We start from the raw sequence: 22,028 nt of genomic DNA, 5'->3' as shown, positions 1-22,028 counted from the left end.
CAGTTAAGGAAAAAATCAATACAAAACAGATTACTTATTCTCTAAGAATTCTCTTTCTTTTTTTTTTTTCTCTCTCTCTCTAGGTCTGCTGTGTTCATTCTCTGTTGCATAAGATCAATCTTGCTTAACATGGTATCATCGCCGAATAAGCTTCGTTGCAAGCTTTTTCAATCCTTGGTTCTTTGTTTTCGCTACCTATTTCTTTCTTCTATGGTCTCTCTGTTCTTCTACAATCTCTTTGTGATTTCTTTCTAATTTTATGGGTTATGTTTCTTACCGATCCCTGTGTTCTATATTCTACAAGTTCTTGCACACCAGGTGTTTGTTTTTTGTTCTCAAAGAAAACTTATCAACCAGGTGTTTGTTTTTCATCTGTTTCAACATCGGTTTCAGTCAAGTTGGATGAGACCAACTACCAACAACATGGTTCCACTCGTTTCTTTTATACTTCGATCGATTTCTTGTTCGACTTCTTGATCCTGGATCAAGATTCTCTTTTTTTTCTGTTGTATCTGCAACAACTTCTTGATTTTTTTCTACTCGGTTCCCTCAGTTTGGTTTGTCTGCAACAAATTTGGGGGTTCTCTTCTAAATCTCTATCTGGGTTGTTCATTTATACAACAAAAGTTATGGTTACAGTTGCACAATTGCAACTTTTGCAATCCCCAATTGTGTCATTGATTCCGTCTGTTTCTTCCTCTACTTGTGTAAAATTAGATGACACCAACTACTTGTAGTGGCATTCTCTGATGAAGATAATGCTACAAGGTCATGGCATTATGGGATTCATCCCATTGATGGATCGAATCCTTGTCCTCCTTAGTATGCAGCAACTTCTACACATTCTGTAATCACATATGAGTCACCTGCCAGACCAGAATTAGATGAATTTAAAGTGTGGAAAATGCATAATCATGCTTTGATGCTGTTACTTACTGCAACACTTTCTTGATCTACAATTTCTTGTGTGATTGGTAGCAAGAGTTTTGAAGCGATGTGGGTTCGTCTTCAAGACAAATTTTTCTTACCAATCACAAAAACTAGTATCATCAAGTTAAAGACTGATCTATACAACATTAAGAAAGGATCTAATTCAATTTCCTAGTATCTTCGAAGAATTAAAGAAGTAAGGGATGCACTTTCTATTCTTGGTGTTACATTTCCTAATGAAGACATTGTGATCATTGCCTTGTGGACTCCCTGTAGAATACAACACATTTAAATGTGTAATTAGAGGGCGTGAGACACTACTACAAAATCATTTATTAGTATAGCTATGATAACCGACAAGAAACATATATTACTGTAGGCTTTTAAGCAAAATCCAACAGAAAATGGATGCAGTGACGAATATAATAAGCGACAGAATTGCTAGCTTCAGGAAATGAATTTTCCGATAGAAAATACTAAAACCAACGGAACTTGTGTTGGATATAACCGATCAAGAGTTTATTAATAATGAATAAATAAAAACATTCTTATCAGATAAAACCGACATAAAATATATTAATAATAAAAATATATATAAACCATTTTCTGAATCATTTCTCAACGAATCCAAAAGCATTGCCATAGTACCCTCCCTTTCCCGGGTTCTTGTTCTTCTTGGCCATGACCAAATATCTCAAAGAATCTCCTAGCACTATTCTTTGTACCATAACAGTGATTTTCCAGTTAAATAAAAAGGGCTCAGCTAGGTTGCTTAGGAATGAGCTCTTCCGCCTCTTCCAGCCACCCGACACTCTGCGTTCTCCTTTCTATAAAACTCTTTTCAAATTAAGCCCACTTCTCTACAAATATCAAATAACCAAGCATCATTAATTGCTAGAAGAGAAACAAAACTTCAAATCTTGCTCAAAAGAAACAACCAAGAACTAAAAACCCAATAAACCCAAAAAGTTCAAACATAATCAACCAATCAGATACCAAAGAACCCAAGTGGTACAAATAATAAAACATGAAATTCAAAACTTTAAGCACTTGATGAAGCGAAAGATAGAAACAAACTTTCAGACGTATACATACATTCATGCATACATATATAGTTAATATATTATTGTAATGCGCATAGATGCTGACCTGGTAGAGAAGAACTTGCAGAGAAGATGACTTTGTGTTCGTCTGGAAATTAGAGTCGATTATTGGGTGCTCTGCCTCCAAAGCTTTCAATAGCACATTAGGAATAAAAAACAACAATTTCACAAATAAATTCAACTAAATTTCTCTGAGGCATTCAAAGAGTAGACCCAAATTTCCCAAATTTGCATCGGGTTTCCTCCATTTCCCACCATCTTTATATCTTGATTCTGACCCGAGTGTTGGAATTTGTTAATTTTGAAGAAATGGAGGATCCAGCCACCCAAAAAAAAAAACGAAAGCTATGAAAATATCTTGCAGTGGGTTGAGAAAAGGGTGATGTGGGGATGATTTGCTTGGGATCAATACACATCCATACCTTGAATACTTGATGGTGAGGTCTCGAGGGATAAGTCAATGGCGAAGGCCGACGTACGGCGATTTGGAAAAACTTGCAGAGGAGCGGCCTGGAGGCTCTCAGTTGCAAGTATTGAACTGGAAGTAAATGAGGAGAAAATAGAAGGAAAAGGAAATGAGGAGAGGAGAAAAATGGAAAGGAAGAGGAAGGGAGAAGGCACCAGCGCAAGGAAGAGATGGAGGGGTTTTATTTTGAAAATTTTTCATTACTGTCGGTTAAAACCAACATAAATATTTTTTAAAATATAAACCGACAGAAAATTGAACTTCGTTCTTGAGAATTGCATTGGAAGAAATATTTTTTGTCGGTTATAACCACCACCATTAACTTAAAAACAGCCGAAATATGTTAAAAATATTTTTTTTAAAAAATTCAAAAATACTGGCGGTTATAATAATTTTATGGCAATTGCATCCGACACTAAATATCCGCCAGGAATTTATGTCAGACATAACCGATAGGATTTCATTGTTATCCGACACTAACTGAATGTTGTGTCGGATATCTTTTATCCGACATAATAGCTTATTAAACCGCCACCTAAAGCTAATATTGCAATAGTGAGAATGTCATTTCACTCAAGGATTTTCATGCACAATTGCTCGCTGAGGAAGCCATTGTGGATTATGTTCCTATGCCACCTTTCTTATCTGCTATAGTATCTAAATATGAGACAACATGTTCTTCCTTTCCTCTCTCTAGTTCTCATGTTCATGCTGGTCAATCAAGTAATATAACTGGTAATAGTGTTGCTGGTTACAATGGTGCCTATGATCATGCTCAATCCAATTGTAGTTAAGGTCAATCTAGCTATGATAATGGGGCTTACAATGGTTATATTTGTGGTCAGTTGAGCAATGGTAAAAATGTTTGTGGTTATAATGGTGCTTATAGGAATTTTCAGTCCATCAATTGTGGTAAAGGTCGATTCCATTACAATAATGGTCCAATGTTTAATACATACAAGTCTTTTCCTCAATTTTCCCCTAGAGTTCTTGACTCACCTCTATCTTTGTATCCTAATTCACAGAAGGGTCATTTTGCTGCTCATTGTTATCACATACTTAATACTTACTCTTTAGTTTCAACCCCTGAATCATGTCAAAGTACATTGAAAATATCTCAAGGAATTCTTGGCTCTCATCCTCCACTGACAAAATATTATGAATGTTGTTGGCCCAATGATGGATGCTTCAGTGGATGTAATCATGTTTATGGAAGGAATGGAGATTATATTCCAATAGAACATGATGTGACTAACGACATGACTAGTGAAGAAGCTGATAACGAAAGAATAGAAAGCATGTTTGGTAAGAAGCTGGAAATGGTGGCAACAAAGAAAGCTAGTTTGTCTATTGAGTTGTATGATTTACAAAACCACACTCACCACACTCCATTGACACCATCATTTCAGTGCTCATATCATGAAATCAATGTATCAACTTCCTTGTGCCATTCTACAAGTTACCTTCCATCACTCGAATTTGATCTTACCATCAAATCACCTTATTAAAAATCAACACGATTCTCTTTGGGAAATGCAAAGACTGGAGTCATTCTTCTGGAGACAAGTAATACCTTATCAGATACATGCTTTTACCACTAGCAAGAAGACTATGACAACATTGGAAAACTTGGTGAAATGCATACCTTGAGTAAGTTATGTGATGGTGCAAGTATTGTTGATCTTAAGCTAGCATACCATATGCTAATTACTGACAAATGTGGAGGCCCCAAGTTTTTGTTCAGAAGCATTTATTTTGGATGTACTTTGAGAATGATATCTTCCTTCTTAATTGCTGCGTTGTTGAGCTAGCTTTTACAGTTTGAGTTGGAACTTCTTGTTGCTATAATAGATTACTTGTGCAATTGGTTGGAAGAATTTAATCGGTCTTTCATGACGTATCAAAATTTGTTCTTCCTGAACTACACTAAGTCTAAAGATGTTGATGATAAAGGTATTAGTTGACTTGTCACTCGTTAAAGATGTTGAACGGGTTACTAAACGAATGTTGCTGGTTCAGTTTGTCTCTTCACTCGAGCAGTTTGCTGATATCCTAACTAAAGGGTTGTATGTACCTTTGTCTCTTCACTACCCCTGAGATTGAGGGGGGATGTAAGGAGTAATCAATCTAAGGGTTATACTCTTGACAAGTGTCATAAGATTAGACAAGTAGTTAGGAGTTTGTTAAACAGTTAGCTTATATTGTAAGCTACCTTAGTTGTATAAATATTACAATGTTATGTAAACAGTTAAGGAAAAAACCAATACAAAACAGATTACTTCTTCTCTAAGAATTCTCTCTCTATCTCTAAGTCTGCCGTGTTCGTTCTATGCTGCATAAGATCAATCTTTCTTAACACGGTTTCATTGAGAAATTGTTGAGAATTTCTGGCAGTTTGCTTGATCCAAAAGGGATATGTTCAACACTTTTGCGGGAAAGGAAAGGTGTGGTACTTGCAAAATTTCCTGCTAAGCGGTAATTCATTGTCGTGCTAGGATGAAGATCATTCTCCAAGAAGAAAATTGTTCGAGTTGGGTCGACTATATTTTCAGAGGCATCATCTAAGAATTCATCTACATCACCATTTTCAGAGGAATCAATTCTTTCAGTATTTAAATGGAGTGTTCTCGTCAAAGATAAATTTGAACCACATTATTACTAGCTCATTGTGAGACTTAGCTCACCCCTCTAAGGGTCATTTTTATTATTTATTGATTTAAAAAGTATTTTTCTTAACAGATAACGGGTTGGGTCATATTACCTGATAATATTAACAAGTCAATTTCAGATCAGATCATATTACCCGTTTACTTTAACGGGTGTTAAACAATACGATCCGTTAAGATATTGGATATAACACGAATATCAAGTCTACTCATATAATTAGCCTCTTTTATAGCACTTACAGGTGTTTTGTAATGTTTTTAGGCCCAAAAATTTTACTAATTTTGGGGTCTTGTTTTCTAATCCTATAAACAAAGGTCCACTGGGTCTTAATAAAGAAGCTATTGGACCAAAACAAATTGTTTCATTTCGGTAGTTGGACCAAACCAAAACAACCAAAATGACGTGGTTTATGATTTAGGGCTTTTAATTTCTTTTTCCCTTCTTCTTCCACTCTCCGGCCTCCGCTGCAATCTTTGCCTTCCAAGCTGCAACGATGATTTCAATTCGTTCCTTAGCCGTTTCCAAGCCCATCGACAGGTTTCAGGCAAATCTAGTTGCTCTCGCTCTCATATTGTGATCGACACCGATCTAAAGAATGGATGCTTTACAAATTTATTCAGTTTGGTTTGCCCCTCGATTTAGGTGGTCCCACCTATGAAATTCCCAATATACTATGATGTACTCCATATTAAATTATAAATTTTTTTCAAAAAGAGAGAATCATTATTTTACAAAACAAATGAACCATTCCGTATTTCCGCGTGAGCGGGATGCATTCCCTTCCACGGAACCAAACACAGCCTTTAGCATTTGTCATCCTATCCTATGTAGTCCAAATTTATATAAACTAAATTAACAAGCAAATATATTTAATCACCTCTAGTAGCTTAGTGGTTATGGACAAATTTCAGGCACGTAACCACACAACACTTATGTGTTCAATTCTTAGTGCTAGTGAATCGCACAATAGTGACCAGAAAAAGGCTAAAATGTCTTTTTGAGTCTTTCCGACCGTCAAAAAAGTGAACGCTGTGACGCAGCCATGTCCCTTTTTAAATTTAAGTCTTTATGAGTTTTCCCGACTCCCGTAAGTGTGGACTGCCACGGCGAAGCCGCAGATGGTCCCTTTTTAAATAGTTTGGTATTATTGTGCTTTGAAAAAAAACAGCTTCTGTTGTGCTGTGAGAATAAGCAGTTGTGAAATAAAGCAGCAAAGTGTTTGGTAAACTTTTTTGTAAAAGTGCTTTTGAAAAAGAAAAAAAATCAGTATTATAGTGTTTGATAAACTTTTATGTAAAACAGATGTGAAAAAAAGCTGGTTTTTCAAAGCTGGGTTTTGTAACTTTGTGTTTTTGTCTTTTTTTAATAGTCACTTTTTTCAAAATCACCTCACTACCAAACTAGGGCTTAAACCTCTTGCGAGTCGTACTGATCCCGGAATGATGAACTAAAGTGGCAAAACCACCCGTTGGTTACTTTGGACCTATATCAAAAAAAAATTTTGAAATAGGTCCAATTTTATAGACTATCTTTTGAAATAGGTTCAATTTTTAGTGACTTTTGACTTTTGAAATAGGTCTAATTTTTAGTTACTTTGAACCTATATCAAAAAACCCCTTTTTTATATAAGCAGTCTGTATTATTAAAAAAAAAAAATTACATCATCGAGGCGACGAGCAACAACACAATTGTATTTTGGCTTTTCCCTCCATGAGATGAGCCTAGTGCATTTGAGACTGATGGCTAAGAGAACTGACTGAATGCCCATAAAGAATTTACTTGTCGGTGCATCGTTGATTCGAAATTTTGATGATTTATCTTTTGTATAATCAAGTAGTCGTATTATTAATAATAAAAAAATAAATTTGTAAACGTGACAATTGGTACATTGAGGTACAAATATCAGGTATTGGTATATTCGCCTCTTCGGCTTCGAATACCAAATCCCACAAAAACAAGTACAATAATAAAACTATTTTTTAAACAAAAATAAAAGCACCATTAGTGCATTTTTAATCAATCATGTTGTTGCATTGCAACACTAACTGCCGCGCCCGACAAGTATCCTCGAACCGAAACCCCCCCAAATCTTCTTCCTTCCAACCTCCCCACCGATCCAACAACTGCAACTGACTCTAAATTATTACGAAGCTCAGAGCCATGGAGGTCGAGGTCGAGGTCTCCGGCACGAAGCTCTCGGCCGACGCGAAATTGAGGAGAGTGGATTCGCAGCACAAGGATCAGCTCCGCGTGAAGAGGAAGACTCTGCAGGCGGTGCTCGAGCAGTGCCAGAGGGCGCTCGAGTCGCTCGGTACAACTGGGGGTGCTGACGAGGAGGATGATGGGGATGATGACGAAGATGACGACGATAACAGTTCTCGTGGTGCCGCCGTTGACGACGACCGCCGACAGGGAAGGGGATCGACGAGTTCGCTGGCTGACTGCGAAGCCGACGAGGTATGGATTGTTGATGATTTTGATGAATTTAGGGTTCTGTGTGGGAATTGGGAGGTTTTGGGCTTGATTTGGGTTGAATTTGTGGCCTTTTGGAGGTGAATTATATGCACATAGCTTGAAATTTGATAATTTTGGTTTGGAATTTGAAATTGGGATTCAGGTGATTCTTTAGATTTTAAGACTATTTGGCATAGATATTGAATTAAATAGCAATCGAGCTGCTCCCGGTTCAATCTATGGTGAATGGTAGTTAATTGTGAGCTTCATACTTGATTACTATGGTTAATGGCGATGTCGAGTTTGATAACTTTGTCGAGTGTGGACCGTTATTTCTTATAAGGTTAGAGGATGTAGCTTTTCATGATCGACTTTCTCGAATTTGATAACTATGTTGCTTTGATTGGCTCTGTAAAACAATATATCTGCCAACCAATATGTAATCTGGCACTACGCAGTGGACGTCTGATTCCTCTATGCTAACCTCATATTATCTTTTTTTTGTGTTATGATATCTTCACTGAAGAAATTGGTGTTATCTTCAAAAGTTGTCTAGTCCAAACTGAAACCTCGTATCACTAGTATTGCTTTTGCTATTAATTTTTTTTTTCCTAGTAAGGGATGGTGTACTCTTCATTATGAAAGCTTTCCATATTCTAACATAGATACCATGTTCATCTTGATGCAGTTATGCAACCTTCTTAAATCTAGAGTTGAATGCCACGACTTCCTTCAAAAGCTAGAAAGTGCACAAGCATCAGTTCCGCAAAATATACCTGGTAATCCAAAGATAATTGCATTTTAGACATCGAGTTCTCTATATGTGTACTTGTTGAACTGTTCTTGTATGGCAGCAGAAGAAGGTAATTCGTGGGATCTGGTTAGTGAGAATGATCTATGGGAAGATGAGGATAGCAAATTTGGTGAAGAAGACTACGTTCTTGTTAGGCAAGAAGATATAGTAGAGGGTATTGCATGCTTTATGGCTGCATACCTGTTGTCCCTTAAACAGACTAAGGTATCTTGAAACTCTGCTGAGCATAACTTCATTTGATTTTTTAGTTTTACTACCACAACTATGATTGACGCAGATGCAAAAAAAACAAAAAACACCATGATTAACGCATACTGAGAAAGTTCCACCTATATGACGGTAGTGTGTGCAAGTCGTATCCATCTTCGTTTTATGAAGAGAATGAAGAAAAGAAAAATGGAGATTGATTATTTATCCTGCTTTCTGGACATGCTAGGGTTAAACAAGCATAATGCTAATTGAAAATTTTGGCCCCACTTTTGGTCCTAGTTTCATCCTAGTCTAGTATTTGGCTTTGACCTGTATGGCGAATATATGGGCATGCATATGTCCTAAAATTTTTGTACTACTTGATCCATGATAGTCTTGGTTGGCCTTTTGATCTTTTACATTTACTACTATTCTTCCTTTTTGTTAGGGGTCATCTATGCGGTAGCCTATTTTCCTTGTATCTTATCAGTTATTACTCATAGATGCCACTCCCAATGTTTCCCTACATAGTTTTTAAATTTATATTTTCCTCACTCGTCAGACACCTTAGCATTATACCATCTTGACATGGATAAGATGCTAATACATAGTCATAGCTTCTTGTTATTTTCACTTATTTGCTTCCACTCTCAATCTGTCTATACCAATTAGGTTTCTAAATTGATCCTTTCTGATTATGCCTATCATTTTATCTTGACATCTCATCTCTGTTAGGTGGATATTTAACTCTTGCTTTTGCTTTAAAGCCCATCATCGTTATGTAAAAGCATGTTTTTTTAATCTCTTTTAGGAGTACCATAAAGAATAGTTTACTTAGTGACATTTCATGGTCTTTTTGTTTTAGTCTATCTGGTAGTCTTTTAAAAAGCAGGTTGGTGTGTGATGTATGACCTAATGATCATTAGACCATGACAGACCCTAAAAAATTTAGCCTTCACTCCATATGTAGTTTCCATCTTTTGTCGCTGCTAGTACTTACATGTATCATTTACCGTGTGGATCAATGCAAGTAGATTAAGAGGTTCGAACCCTTGAATTCATAATTAATGAACTATTACGCACTAGCTCTAGTGTCAGAATTTTTAACTTGTTGACATGTCAATACCTTCGGCAGATTTTTTTTAATTGTGCATATGTAGCCTTTTGTGGTCATTTGAGCATGTTTCATACACCAAATTGGATTGGATGGAGGTATCCACTCTTTTTAATTGGTTGTTGTCTGATTTGCAGGAATTGACCCCTAATCAACTTCAGGAAGGTTAGTCTAAAATCTGTTTTTAAATTACTTCGTAAGTTTAAACGGATATAGAAAAATCTAGCTTCAAATCTTGTAGTACTATATACATTTTGTGCTTTATTTGATTAGATTTGGTGTCCGAATTTTACAAATGGAATCTTACATGTCCTATTCTTGTGTAGCCCTTAGCAAAACATTCTCAGTGAAAAATAAGAAGGGAAAGCTTCGTAAGGCATGGGACGGAAGTAAAGTTATTTATAATGTAGCATCGTGGGGGGCAACTGCCGTTGGGTAGGTACTTACTCTCATAATGCAGCATGTTGTGGATTACTCTCATAATTTAACGATTTTTACTTACCGAACTTTTACTAGTGCAACTTTATACAGCAATCGGTGTCTCGGTCCTAATTTAAATCTCTTCTTTGACCTCCCTTTTTTCGTTATTTACAGGATATACCAAAACCCTGTAATCATAAGGGTTGCCACAAAAGCCTTCTGGACATCTTGCCAAGTTCTATCAAAGTTTCTCTAATTTGTCTCTACTGCTGGGGGAAAGGGATTTAGCGTTCAAGATTTGCTTGTTTTATTCAGTACTTTGTGTACTTCCAACGCAGCCTCGTGTTCTACAAGTCTGTAACGTTACTGGCATTCGTTTCATGATACGGATGTGTTGATTCCTTGATGAAATTTGATCCTGTAAATATTTGTGTCTGGTTGAAGAGTGCGGTTCAAATTTATGTAACATAGCACTGAACGCGTGTCGGACATTTTAGATATTTGTTTACTGCTGCACGAAGTCAGGAAAGATGTTTTCGATCGCGTTAGGTAGCCGTTTTATGTAGGAAAAATTCAAAATGTATTGCTTTCTATGGTGGATGTTGAAGAAATAAAGCAAAGAGATGGCTTTTAAGTGAAGCCTCATAACATAAAGCATCTAATGTCGTGAATGTACGTTTCTCCAAACTTGTTGGCGTTTGGTTAGGGATTTTTCTTGTTCAAGCAATTTGGACAAATCTTTGTCCACCAATCTTACGTGCGCAAAAGAATGATGGAACCAAAAGAGGCAATCTTATTTTCAGTTTCATTGTTACGTAGCTACCTACTGAACAAAAACATTGCTCGCTCGGGGAGCTAGCAGTTGGGTAGCAAAATTAGATCTGTTATGTCACGTAGGAAAAACGCATCTATAATGGAGGTAGCAACTCAATTAGTAAATTAAAGAATTAGCAACTGAACTTGTAAATACTTTTTTCATGTTAGCAAATCATGTCTCGCAACATAATTAAAATGAAATATGAGCCCCGCAAGATAAAATAAAGTTAAAATATTAATATTTTAAAGTGAGATAAAATTTGAAGCGTTGTTGAAGAGTGGGTTGGAGTAACAAACTTTTAAAGTAGCATAAAAGTGCCAAAAGGGTTAGCATGGTACACTTTTAAAGAAAATTTTTGCTAACTCCTTTGCAGATGCTCTTGAGTCTAGTGGTATTGCTCTTCACATGTAAGTTAGAGGTCTTAGATTCGATTCTCACCGAATTTGAATCAAATTATTATGGCTAGCCTATTATGAGGTTTAGTCTACTCTCTACCCCTTAGTGCAGATAATATCGAATGTATGAGTTCAATCAATAGTTCATTATGAATATGTTACTTGGTAGGTACACCGTTAATATATTTGATACATTTGGGTAACCGAACGATCTTTGATTTAAATTATTTTTTGTAATGAAGATCTTCATGAAAATTAAAAAATGGAACGGTTCATCATAATTATGTTTCTTAGTAGCTCACCATTGATATATTTGATGATACATTTGGGTGACCTAACGATCTTTGATTTTAATGAGGGGTGATCTTCAAATGAAGATTAGAAAATTGAACGGTTCTGGTTATGAAACTTCTATGGCAAAGATATGTTATTTGCAAACGGGAGAATGAATATGTTACTTGACAGCTACATCTTTGATATATTAGTGCAGATAATATCGAATGTATGAGTTCAATCAATAGTTCATTATGAATATGTTACTTGGTAGGTACACCGTTAATATATTTGATACATTTGGGTAACCGAACGATCTTTGATTTAAATTATTTTTTGTAATGAAGATCTTCATGAAAATTAAAAAATTGAACGGTTCATCATAATTATGTTTCTTAGTAGCTCACCATTGATATATTTGATGATACATTTGGATGACCTAACGATCTTTGATTTTAATGAGGGGTGATCTTCAAATGAAGATTAGAAAATTGAACGGTTCTGGTTATGAAACTTCTATGGCAAAGATATGTTATTTGCAAACGGGAGAATGAATATGTTACTTGATAGCTACATCGTTGATATATTTGATATAATTGGGTGACTTAACGATCTCTAATTTGAATAATTTTTTGTAAGGACAATCTTCAAACAAAGATTAAAAACTAGACAGTTATGATTATGAAACTTCTATGGCTAAAATATGTTATGTGCAAATGGAAGAATGAGTTCATTCCTAGAGAGGGAATGCAAGTATTATTCCTTTTTGTGTGTGTATGTTTATGTAAGTTTAAGGGAAAGAAAACTAATTAGTCATGAAATCCTAAAGGTTGTATTGTTTATTTGTTATTTGGAAAATGGTAAGACTCTCTCAAAGTAAGACTCCCTATGGACTTTCTCAAAGTGAGAATCTCTATGGATTCTCTGACACCTCACAATTTAACATTAATTTTTGTGGCAATATTATAAAATATTGTGCAAAAAACATGAGGTGACAGATAGTCCATGGAGAATCTTACTTTTGAGATAGTTTTCTTAAAATTTCCCTTGTTATTTATACCTCTACCCTCAAATCCATCAAAATCCATCTCCTATTAAAATCGTAGCATATTTGGATTTGGATGTATTATTTAAAATTCTCTTAAATCCTAATTTAACTACATCATGATTTCAAGGTCTTTTAAAATTCTAAGTGACTAAACTTGGATTTTAAAATCTATTAAAATACTATCCAATCCTATCAAATTCTAATTTGACTACACCTTCTTAGGCTAAATCAAACCAAATCAATCCGCACTCATCCCTAATCACAGAAGTATTTAGACATAAAAACATAAGGTAAGAGATGCCGTCCAATATTACGGTTTAGTGATATTCTTTTTTACTTGTAAGTGAAAGGTCTTAAGTTTGATTACCGCTAAAAGTAAATTCGAATTACATTATTGACTTCTCACCTCTTTAATGTAGATAATATCATTTGTTAAAATATATATACATACACACAAGGTAAGGTGAAAAAAAAAATAAAGGAAAAAGAAATGATTTTTAATAGTATTGTTTTTGTCTCTTTGTATAGATCGTTGTTTTCTAATGTGTATAAAGCAGTGCAAAAGTCAACATGATGATCTCCGGATTTTTTTGGTGAGGATATTAAAGATTTGTAAATTGTATTAATTTATTATATATTCTGCAGTTAATTTTTATTAAATACATTTTGAATTTAATTTTAAATAAAAATATTTAAAATAAATTTTAATCGCATAATATACGGTTTCACTTATGCCTAAAATCCTCACAAAAAAAAATCCCTCGACAATCCGGATTCCTTTAAAAGAAATTGAATTCGGCCCATTTCCCAAAAGTCGAAGTTAGTTTATGTCGTGTCGGGGACCCTACGAATGGGACTGGTCTGATTTGGGAGTTCGGAAATTGCTAGCTAGTCGAACTCAACTTAGGGGTACGTGTTAGGGTTAGGGTTTGTCATTCGTGTGATATCAGGTGAGCGCTCCCTCCTCCACTCCCGCTCCCGCTCTAGCTCCAGCTCCCTCCGTCGCAGACAACCTTCGGCCTCCCTGTTGCAAATTTACAATGGCTGCCTACGGCATAATCACGGCCTTCCAAGCGTCTTGGCTAAGATCCTCTTACTCCGGAGCCCATTTATGCAGACTGCCGCCATCATCATCATCAGTTGGGTTTCTCTCTCTGTCTTCACCATCATCATCAGCTGGTAAAATTTCGCAGCGCCGGCGCGTGTTGTCTTCGGAGCAGGAGGCCTCCGGAGGAGGAGGTCTGACGTACAAGGATGCTGGTGTTGATATAGATGCTGGAACGGCGCTTGTTGATAAAATTAAAGCCATGGCTCCTGAAATTGGATCCTTTGGGGGTATTGTCCATGATGAGATACTCGGCGGTACGTATGATTAATTTACGTATATAATCAATTAATTAATTAACTAATGTTTGAATTTTGTTGTATACCGTTTGCAATTGTAATTGTATGGTGATGATTCCTCAACAACAGATGACCTATGCCTTGTTCACGGGACGGATGGCGTTGGAACTAAACTTAAGCTTGCATTTGAGACTGGAATTCATGATACCATTGGTATTGATTTGGTAATCTACCACCTCCGTTTCTTATATACATATTATTTTCTTTGGATAATTGCTTTTCCAATGCCCAGACTATATACGTTCTATCGTTTGTTTGTTCGTTCGTTCGTTCAACTCCCAGGTTGCCATGAATGTCAATGATATCGTTACTTGTGGGGCGAAGCCATTATCTTTCCAGGATTACTTTGCTACAGGCCGCCTTGATGTTGATATCGCTGTCAAGGTAGACTTCACGCAGGCACAATGCCTAAGCTCTTTGGATTGCATAAGTACATTATCATGCCCAATAACTGCACTGTTCTTCTTCTTCTTCTTCTTCTTCTTAGGTTATACAAGGTATTCGCGATGGTTGCCAACAATCTGGCTGCAGCTGTAAACTTTCAGGCGGAGAGGTATTCGCGACTAACTAGTTATTTTGAATTGTGCCATTAATAATTGCCCTGTGACTCTGTAAGCTGGAGAATAAATCTTTCCCAACATGGGGAATAAATCTTAATGTTTGCCTCAATTTATACGAATTTTTTTGTAAGTTATACACGTGTTGCTGATAATTGCGTACGATTTCAGACTGCAGAGATGCCGGGTTTTTACAAAGACGGCGAGTATGACCTGGGCGGCTCTGCTGTTGGAGCTGTGAAAAAAGAATCGATCATTGATGGAAAAAACATTGCTCCCGGAGATGTCATCATTGGCCTGCCGTCCAGCGGGGTTCATTCCAATGGTTTCTCTCTCGTGAGAAGGTTGGCGATTCAGCTTCTTACATATTTAAAAAATTAACGTTCAGTTTTCGTTAGCTGTTTTCATACGATAGTATGTAGTCTGTAGCAAGTAGCTTGAGTATGCGATTAAATTCTATGTCTCGCCGGCCGGTTGGTTGACTCGACTACTCATGGAAAAATATCCCTACCTTACTACTGTTGCATCCATATCTTTACAGGGTTCTTGCTGATACTGGGGTTTCTCTCAAGGACCAACTGCCTGGGGGAGAAGGTGTTACATTTGGCGAAGCTTTGATGGTCCCGACTGTGATATATGTTAATCAGGTAGGGTCGACATCGATCAAACCCTACTTCCGCTTCCCATTATCATGCTCTGCAGATGCATATTTCTGCAGGACTAAAAAACTAGCTGCTGACAATCAAAATGAAAATGCTCCCGTCATTGAGCTTTTTGTTAACTTATTATTGCCTTGCACTAAAACATGCAGGTCCTTGACTTAATAAGCAAGGGAGGTGTCAAAGGAGTAGCTCATATCACAGGGGGTGGTTTCACAGAAAATATACCCCGAGTGTTCCCGAAGGGCCTAGGAGCGGTCATTTATAAAGACTCATGGGAAGTCCCACCAGTTTTCAAATGGATCCAGAAGGCTGGAAGAGTAGAAGAGGCTGAGATGAGACGGACTTTTAACATGGGAATTGGAATGGTTCTTGTTGTGAGTCCGGAGGCATCCCACAGGATACTTGAAGAGGATGGGAATGGAGCTGCTTATAAAGTATACCGCATCGGTGAGGTTGTAAGCAGTCATGAAGGAGTGATTTATGTATAGTTGATTTTAGGTCAATTTAACTTGTGACTGTATGATGAATGTTAACTTTGCGACTCTATCTTGGGATTGACGGACCCCTATACAAATTCAAGCAGAGAATTTATGGATTCTATTAATGAATGTTGTTGTTTCCTTGGGCTTTTAGACAGAAGTCAATCCCATGACGTTTAATTCGAGCAGCTGGTTTAGAATGAGGAATCAGATGCAGTGCAACCATTGGTCTCGTTTGTTTCGTTTGTTCGTTCTTCTTCTTCTTAGGTTATGTAAGGCACTTGCGATGGTTGCCAACCAACAATCTGGCTGCAGCTGTAAACTTTCAGGCGAACGGTACGCAGTCCATGGTGACCAGATGAAACTCAAAGCAGCACAGTCATATTGCCTTGAGGTTTCATGGCTCTCAGTTCTTAATAGTCGGTTAATATTATGTACTCGAAACATGAAGGATATTTCATTCGTCTATTAGATATAGAAGTCAATCTGATGACGTTGAAATCGGGCCACTGGTTTAGAGGAACGAATCAGACGCAATGCAACTGTTGGTCTCGTTTGTTCGTTCGTTCAACTCTCAGTTGCAATTAGACTACTTACCTAAGATTTTGCTAATATTATCAAGGAAAGTGGTACTAAACATGCCCTAAAACCGACGTGTCAAAGGACATCGTTGCCACCGTACAACATACAACATAACATAATGAAAAACATTACAACCTAGAAAGTCCAGCAGAAGCAAAAGCAGACGACCTTTCCATCGACCAAATGAAACCTTCTCCCTTATCAGGGCTTGTTATCAAGCATCAGCTTCCGGATGCAATCTGTGATATATTTCGCAACAGAAATTTCCAGCCAAAGCGTTCCCGTTCCGCGACCAAACTTGCTGATCTCGCTTTGCTCTATGCACTCCAACGCATAACCCTCCATACCTACTGGCACTTGAATATTTGTCTTGGACTTATAGTAATACTCCTCTATCTTAAAACTAAACTGGGACAGATCAGTAACGCAGAAACCATGAAGCTTCAATGGATTAAATCCTATATTTGACTTCAAGGCTTTTGCCGTGGACCTCATTGCATGCTCTATTGGTTGGGTCAGGAAGCATATGAAAGCATCAGCACAATGAAGGGCGATGACATTGATCGTACGATCGATAATGGGAGAATTGAATGCTAGCATCTGATCATAAGTGAACTTCATAGCATTTCTGGAAATGCCTGCTGCCACTATCACCATTTTGGCACCTTGTAAACACTTCTTTAACTCCTCCACATTGCCACCAAGCTCAGCCTCCTTGAAGTCATCTTTACAGATTGATATGTTAGCGCCCGCAATGCTAACACTATCAATCAAAGCTCCGCCCACAACTCTTGAGAGATCCCCCAAAACAGCTACCTTGTATGTGATGGTAACATCTGGATTCTCATCATTTGTCTGTGTGCCAATGTTATTGGTGGCTTTCACCTCCAAATTGTGCTTCTTGACGACCAACTGAGACCGAAGTGACTGCTGCATTGTCACTTTCATTGGAACATTGACTTGCTTTGGCAGTGCCACCCTGCCATTGTGCCCAATACCTGAATGAATTCCTTCGAATCCGACCGCAGACATCATATTAGCAGCCATCTAAACAAACAATTGAAAAATCAAGTAAAACACAATTCATTCATTTTGGCGTCTACATTTACAATAAATTTGGTAACTTAGCCATCCAACACTGCTAACTAATATAGTAATCGGTAGTAAGTCGATGGAGTTTAGGCATGCAAATATCAGAAGCCTATCCACTTAATCACTGACATTTTTGTAAGACAATCTAGACAAAATGCAGCAAATAAGGCTTTTTAGGCATTAGGCGTACAAATAAGGCTTTTTAGCCATTAGGGTTAAAAATGACGGAGGAGACGAAAAAGGAGAAAGCACGCACTCCTCTTGAGAGCTTTTCAAGTTTGTTTTCAAGTATTTTCTATCCATGTTAATAATAATATTTTATTTTATGATTGTTTGTAACTAGTTTCGTTTGCTAGGGTAAGGCCACGAGCCTTAGCAAGAATATGTAGTTTCTTTTCAATTTGCTTATGATATTATGCATGCAAGTTTTGAATTATTAATCACCGGTTTAAATTATCTAATTGTCTTGATGATTGGCCACCATTAGGATATTTAGAAAAGTAATTTGATGCAATTTTGGCAGAGGGCTGTCCTGAAATTGACGCTGGCTTCTTGTGGTTAATATGTGTAACTTCTTAGGATGGACGACACATCTTAAGGGTTATATGGTTTTTCAAAAGGTTTTCACAAAGCTTAATGAGTCTTGCATGTTCACATTCAATCTGGACATCACGGACAGGTTGCATGTTAGATATACGTTCTATGTTGGAGGTTCCAAGTAGGATATACCTTAAGAAAACCTAACCTTCAAATATGCATGCGTAAATCGTAAGTAATTGGAAGAACTACATAGGATTGTAAAGGTGACGGTGGAACCTAGTGCTCAAATCTATTTTCAAAACTATTTTCTTTCATTCTCTTTACTTTGTTAGTTTATTTAATTATTTTTAATTAAATTCGTTTTTAATATTTTAGGTAATAAAATCAACCTCTTTCAAACTTTGTTTTCAAATAATTAATTTGGTATTTACATAAATTATTCATTCAATCCCTGTAGAGAACGACATTGTTTGAGCTGCGCTATACTACAACTATCTTGTACTCTTGCAAGTATTTTTAAATATTTTTATCTCTACTTTTGCAGATGGTAAAAATCCCATCAAAAATCACTAGCCTCAAGGAAATAAACTAAGATATTTTTGTATTATTTTTAGGAAAAAAATCATAAACCCTAGCTTAATCTTTAAAGCTAGGATCTTTGATGTCCAAAGCACCTAGAAACAGGAAAAATAAGAAAAAAAATCAAACCAATGTACCAAGTTTCATTGCTCTAATAAAAGCTAAAGCCTGAAGATTTTTTAGCAAAATCACTAGCCACGAGGAAATAAACATTGATATTTTTGTATTATTTTGGAAAAAAAAAATCATAAATCCCAGCTTTATTGTTTAAAGCTAGGATCTCTGATGTTCAAAGTGCCTAGAAACTAAGGAAAAATAAGAAAGAATCAAACCAAAACACCAAGCTTCATTGCTCTGAGAAAAGATAAAGCCTTATAATAAAGATCATTGAACAAAATCACTAGCCTCAAGGAAATAAACTAAGATATTTTGTATTATTTATGGAAAAAAATGATAAGTCGTTGTTTTATTGTTTAAAGCTAGGGTCTTTGATGTCCAAAGCACCTAGAAAACTAAGGAAAAATAAGAAAAAATCAAACCAAAACACCAAGCTTCATTGCTCTAACAAAAGCTAAAGCCTTTAAATATTTTTGAGCAAAATCACTAGCCTCAAGGAAATGAACTAAGATATTTTTGTATACTTTCTGGGGGGGGGGGGGGGGGGGGGGGGGGGGGGGGGTGGGGGTGGGAATCATTAACCCTAGCTTGATTGTCTAAAGCCAGGATCTTTGATGTCCAAAGCACCTAGAAACTAAGGAAAAATAAGAAAAAATTAAACCAATATACCAAGCTTCCACTGCTCTAATAAAAGCTAAAGCCCTTAAATTTTTTTTTAACACAATCACTACCCTGAAGGAAATGAACTAATATATTTTTGTATCATTTTTGGGAAAAGAAAAAAATCATAAACCCTAGCTGTATTCTTGAAAGCTAGGATCTTTGATGTCCAGAGCACCTAGAAACAAAAGGAAAATAAGAAAAAATAAAACCAATACCAAGCTTCATTGCTCTGATAAAAGCTAAAGCCTTTTAAAGATTTTTGAGCAAAATTACTAGCCTCAAGGAAATAACAATGATATTTTTGTATTATTTTGGAAAAGAATCATAAATCCTAACTTTATTATTTAAAGCTAGGATCTTTGATGTCCAGAGAGCACCTAGAAACTAAGGAAAATTAGGAAAAAATAAAACCAAAACAACAAGATTCAGTGCTCTGATAAAAGCTAACGCCTTTAAAGATTTTTGAGCAAAATAACTACCCTCAGGGAAATAAACAATTATGCTTTTGTATTATTTTGGAAAAAAAATATCATAAATCCTAGTTTTATTGCTTAAAGCTAGGATCTTTGTTGTCCAAAAATACCTAGAAACTAAGGAAAAATAAGAAAAATCAAACGAAAACACCAAGCTTCATTGCTATAATAAAAGCTAAAGCCTTTAGAAATTTGTGAGCAAAATCTTAGCCTCAAGGAAATAAACTAAGATATTTTTGTGTATTATTTTTTCAAAGAGAACCATAAACCCCAGCTTTATTGCTTAGAGCTGGAATCGTTGATGTCCGAAGCACCTAGAAACTACGGAAAAATGAGAAAAATCAAACAACACAAAGTTTCATTGCTCTAATAAAAGCTAACGCCATTTTTGAGCAAAATCACTAGCCTCAAGGAAATAAAGTAACATATTTTTTGTATTATTTTTGGAAAAAAAATCATAAAACCCTAGCTTTATTGCTTAAAGGTAGGATCTTTGATGTCCGAAGCACCCAGAAACTAAGGAAAAATGAGAAGGGAAGAAAAAATAAAAGCTAAAGCATCATGTTTCCTTCCTCTAATTCAACAACAGCTATACACACACAAGCGTAGTCTAAAAAGATGTCATACCGTAATTAGCAGCTAATCGAAGATCTCTGGTGTGCAATTTTGTTTCCACACCAAAGTGTATTTATAGGCAGGAAGGCGAGAGGGGCGGAAGGGGGGAGAGGGCGGTGGAGGTGGGGGTGTTGGAGGGATCCTTGGCCATGTCTTAAGGACGTGAATAAGGGAGGTACAATGCCACGTGTCAGCACAATCAAAACCTTAAAAACAAGGGAATAGGGGGGGGGGGGAGAGAGAGAGAGAGAGAGAGAGAGTAATGAACAGTTAGATTGGATCGATTTTATTTTGTCTTTCAAAAATTTTATATCAATTTTATTTTGTTTTAGTATATAGCAAGTGTCACGACTTTGAGTGGCTCATTCCATTTTTCAATTTGCTACGTACTACATCGTAACTATACAGAGAGAGAGTAATTAATGATCAGCTGGGCTGGATCAGTTTTATGTCTTTCAAAAATTTTCACTCAATTTTTCGTTTTTGTTTTAGTATATAGCAAGCGTCAGGAGTTTGAGTGCCTCATTTCATTCTTTAATTTGCAACATACTATACATACATGACATCATCGTAACATCCTAGCTACTTGTAGTATATCTATGTGTTACTCCCTCTACGTTTGGTTTACGTATTATTTCTAATTTTACGCTTATCAAATCAATATGCATAATGAGCAGGAATATTTAATGAGAAAAACTAATAAAAAATATTTGAAAACTTTGAGTTTTAACGATAAAGATAAAATAAAGGGTAAAGTGAATAGTACTAGGATTGACTTTTTAGTGTAAAAATGTGGTTTTTCGTTAAAGTGAACAGTACCGGGAGCTTTTCGCACTAGTAGAAAAACATGTTTGCGCGACGGAGCAAATTTCATCGCGCAAAGTATGTTTGCGCGACCAAAAACACAAAACGTCGCGCAAACGGCCTTTGCGAGACGGTACCTTGCGCGACGAATTTTTTGTCCCGTTACTTGATCTTTGAATGTTTGTTTTTTACGATTTTTGGCGTATGCAATCTCAAAGTATATACAAACAAGTTTGACGGTTGGATCATTGAAACTAATTTCATACAATGCGTTTCCCATCAAATTCAATGGTATATGTATTTACTAAGTAGATTTTAATTTATTTATTTTGTATTTATAAGCAAAAGGGCAAAAAAAAAAAAAAGAGAGGGACTTTGCGCGACGTAAGTACAACTACGTCGCGCAAAGCTGGTTTGCACAACACAGTTGTACCTACGTCGCGCAAAGTCCCCCTTTTTTTTTTTTTGCCTTTTCCTTTTATTTTGGGGTTCTTGCATTGTCTTTTTCTTTTGTGGTATCCACTTGTGTAAATGTTTTAAATTGACGATCGAATCAGTTCATTGTATTCATATAGGGTTAAATCGTGTAGCTGTAAAAAATCATCAAAATCGGAGTTAAAATAGCTATTAAATCGTGATTGTTCGTTTACAGCCATCGAAAAGATTTGTCTCGTTTATTTGATCTCTACACGTTTGTTTTTTGCAATTTTTGGCGTATGCAATCTCGAAGCATATACAAACAAGTTTGATGGTTGGATCATTGAAACTAGT

At 36.3% G+C, this 22,028-nt stretch overlaps 3 protein-coding genes across 5 annotated transcripts; 2 read left to right on the top strand and 1 right to left on the bottom strand.

Moving 5' to 3' along the window:
* The first annotated feature begins 7,164 nt into the window (after positions 1-7,164).
* Positions 7,165-10,822, top strand: LOC137717440 (uncharacterized). 3 transcript variants are annotated; one of them, XM_068456814.1, is made up of 6 exons: positions 7,165-7,623; positions 8,309-8,399; positions 8,475-8,638; positions 9,875-9,902; positions 10,064-10,176; positions 10,332-10,822. In XM_068456814.1, the coding sequence occupies exons 1-5, from the start codon at positions 7,327-7,329 to the stop codon at positions 10,174-10,176; spliced, it is 693 nt and encodes a 230-aa protein (XP_068312915.1). In that variant the 5' UTR covers positions 7,165-7,326; the 3' UTR covers positions 10,332-10,822. The 3 variants fall into 3 exon arrangements, with proteins under 3 accessions (XP_068312915.1, XP_068312914.1, XP_068312913.1); XM_068456813.1 differs by having other exon boundaries at positions 7,167-7,623; positions 8,478-8,638; positions 10,064-10,172; positions 10,332-10,818; XM_068456812.1 differs by having other exon boundaries at positions 7,167-7,623; positions 10,064-10,172; positions 10,332-10,818.
* Positions 10,823-13,672: 2,850 nt separating this feature from the next.
* On the top strand, positions 13,673-15,873 carry LOC137717439 (phosphoribosylformylglycinamidine cyclo-ligase, chloroplastic/mitochondrial-like). The gene is made up of 7 exons (XM_068456811.1): positions 13,673-14,052; positions 14,164-14,258; positions 14,377-14,478; positions 14,582-14,647; positions 14,823-14,995; positions 15,193-15,298; positions 15,463-15,873. The coding sequence occupies exons 1-7, from the start codon at positions 13,731-13,733 to the stop codon at positions 15,799-15,801; spliced, it is 1,203 nt and encodes a 400-aa protein (XP_068312912.1). The 5' UTR covers positions 13,673-13,730; the 3' UTR covers positions 15,802-15,873.
* Positions 15,874-16,575: 702 nt separating this feature from the next.
* On the bottom strand, positions 16,576-17,421 carry LOC137717152 (uncharacterized). Its single transcript, XM_068456455.1, has one exon. It carries the CDS (start codon positions 17,419-17,421, stop codon positions 16,576-16,578), a length of 846 nt encoding a protein of 281 aa, XP_068312556.1.
* Positions 17,422-22,028: the final 4,607 nt, after the last annotated feature.

The sequence above is a fragment of the Pyrus communis genome, chromosome 15, assembly GCF_963583255.1.
Source record: "Pyrus communis chromosome 15, drPyrComm1.1, whole genome shotgun sequence".
Classification (NCBI taxonomy): domain Eukaryota; kingdom Viridiplantae; phylum Streptophyta; class Magnoliopsida; order Rosales; family Rosaceae; genus Pyrus; species Pyrus communis.
Note: the sequence above shows the minus strand (reverse complement) of the source record. Positions and strands in the feature narration are given on the sequence as shown.

Bases quoted from the DNA above. Each gene is read 5' to 3' on its own strand.
- LOC137717440 (XM_068456812.1), top strand. From the start codon at position 7,327: ATGGAGGTCGAGGTCGAGGTCTCCGGCACGAAGCTCTCGGCCGACGCG. The intron at 8,400-8,474 runs GTAATCCAAAGA...CTTGTATGGCAG, and splicing joins AGTTCCGCAAAATATACCTG to CAGAAGAAGGTAATTCGTGG. The intron at 10,173-10,331 runs GTAGGTACTTAC...CGTTATTTACAG, and splicing joins TGGGGGGCAACTGCCGTTGG to GATATACCAAAACCCTGTAA.
- LOC137717439 (XM_068456811.1), top strand. From the start codon at position 13,731: ATGGCTGCCTACGGCATAATCACGGCCTTCCAAGCGTCTTGGCTAAGA. The intron at 14,053-14,163 runs GTACGTATGATT...CCTCAACAACAG, and splicing joins CCATGATGAGATACTCGGCG to ATGACCTATGCCTTGTTCAC. The intron at 15,299-15,462 runs GTAGGGTCGACA...TAAAACATGCAG, and splicing joins CTGTGATATATGTTAATCAG to GTCCTTGACTTAATAAGCAA.
- LOC137717152 (XM_068456455.1), bottom strand. From the start codon at position 17,421: ATGGCTGCTAATATGATGTCTGCGGTCGGATTCGAAGGAATTCATTCA.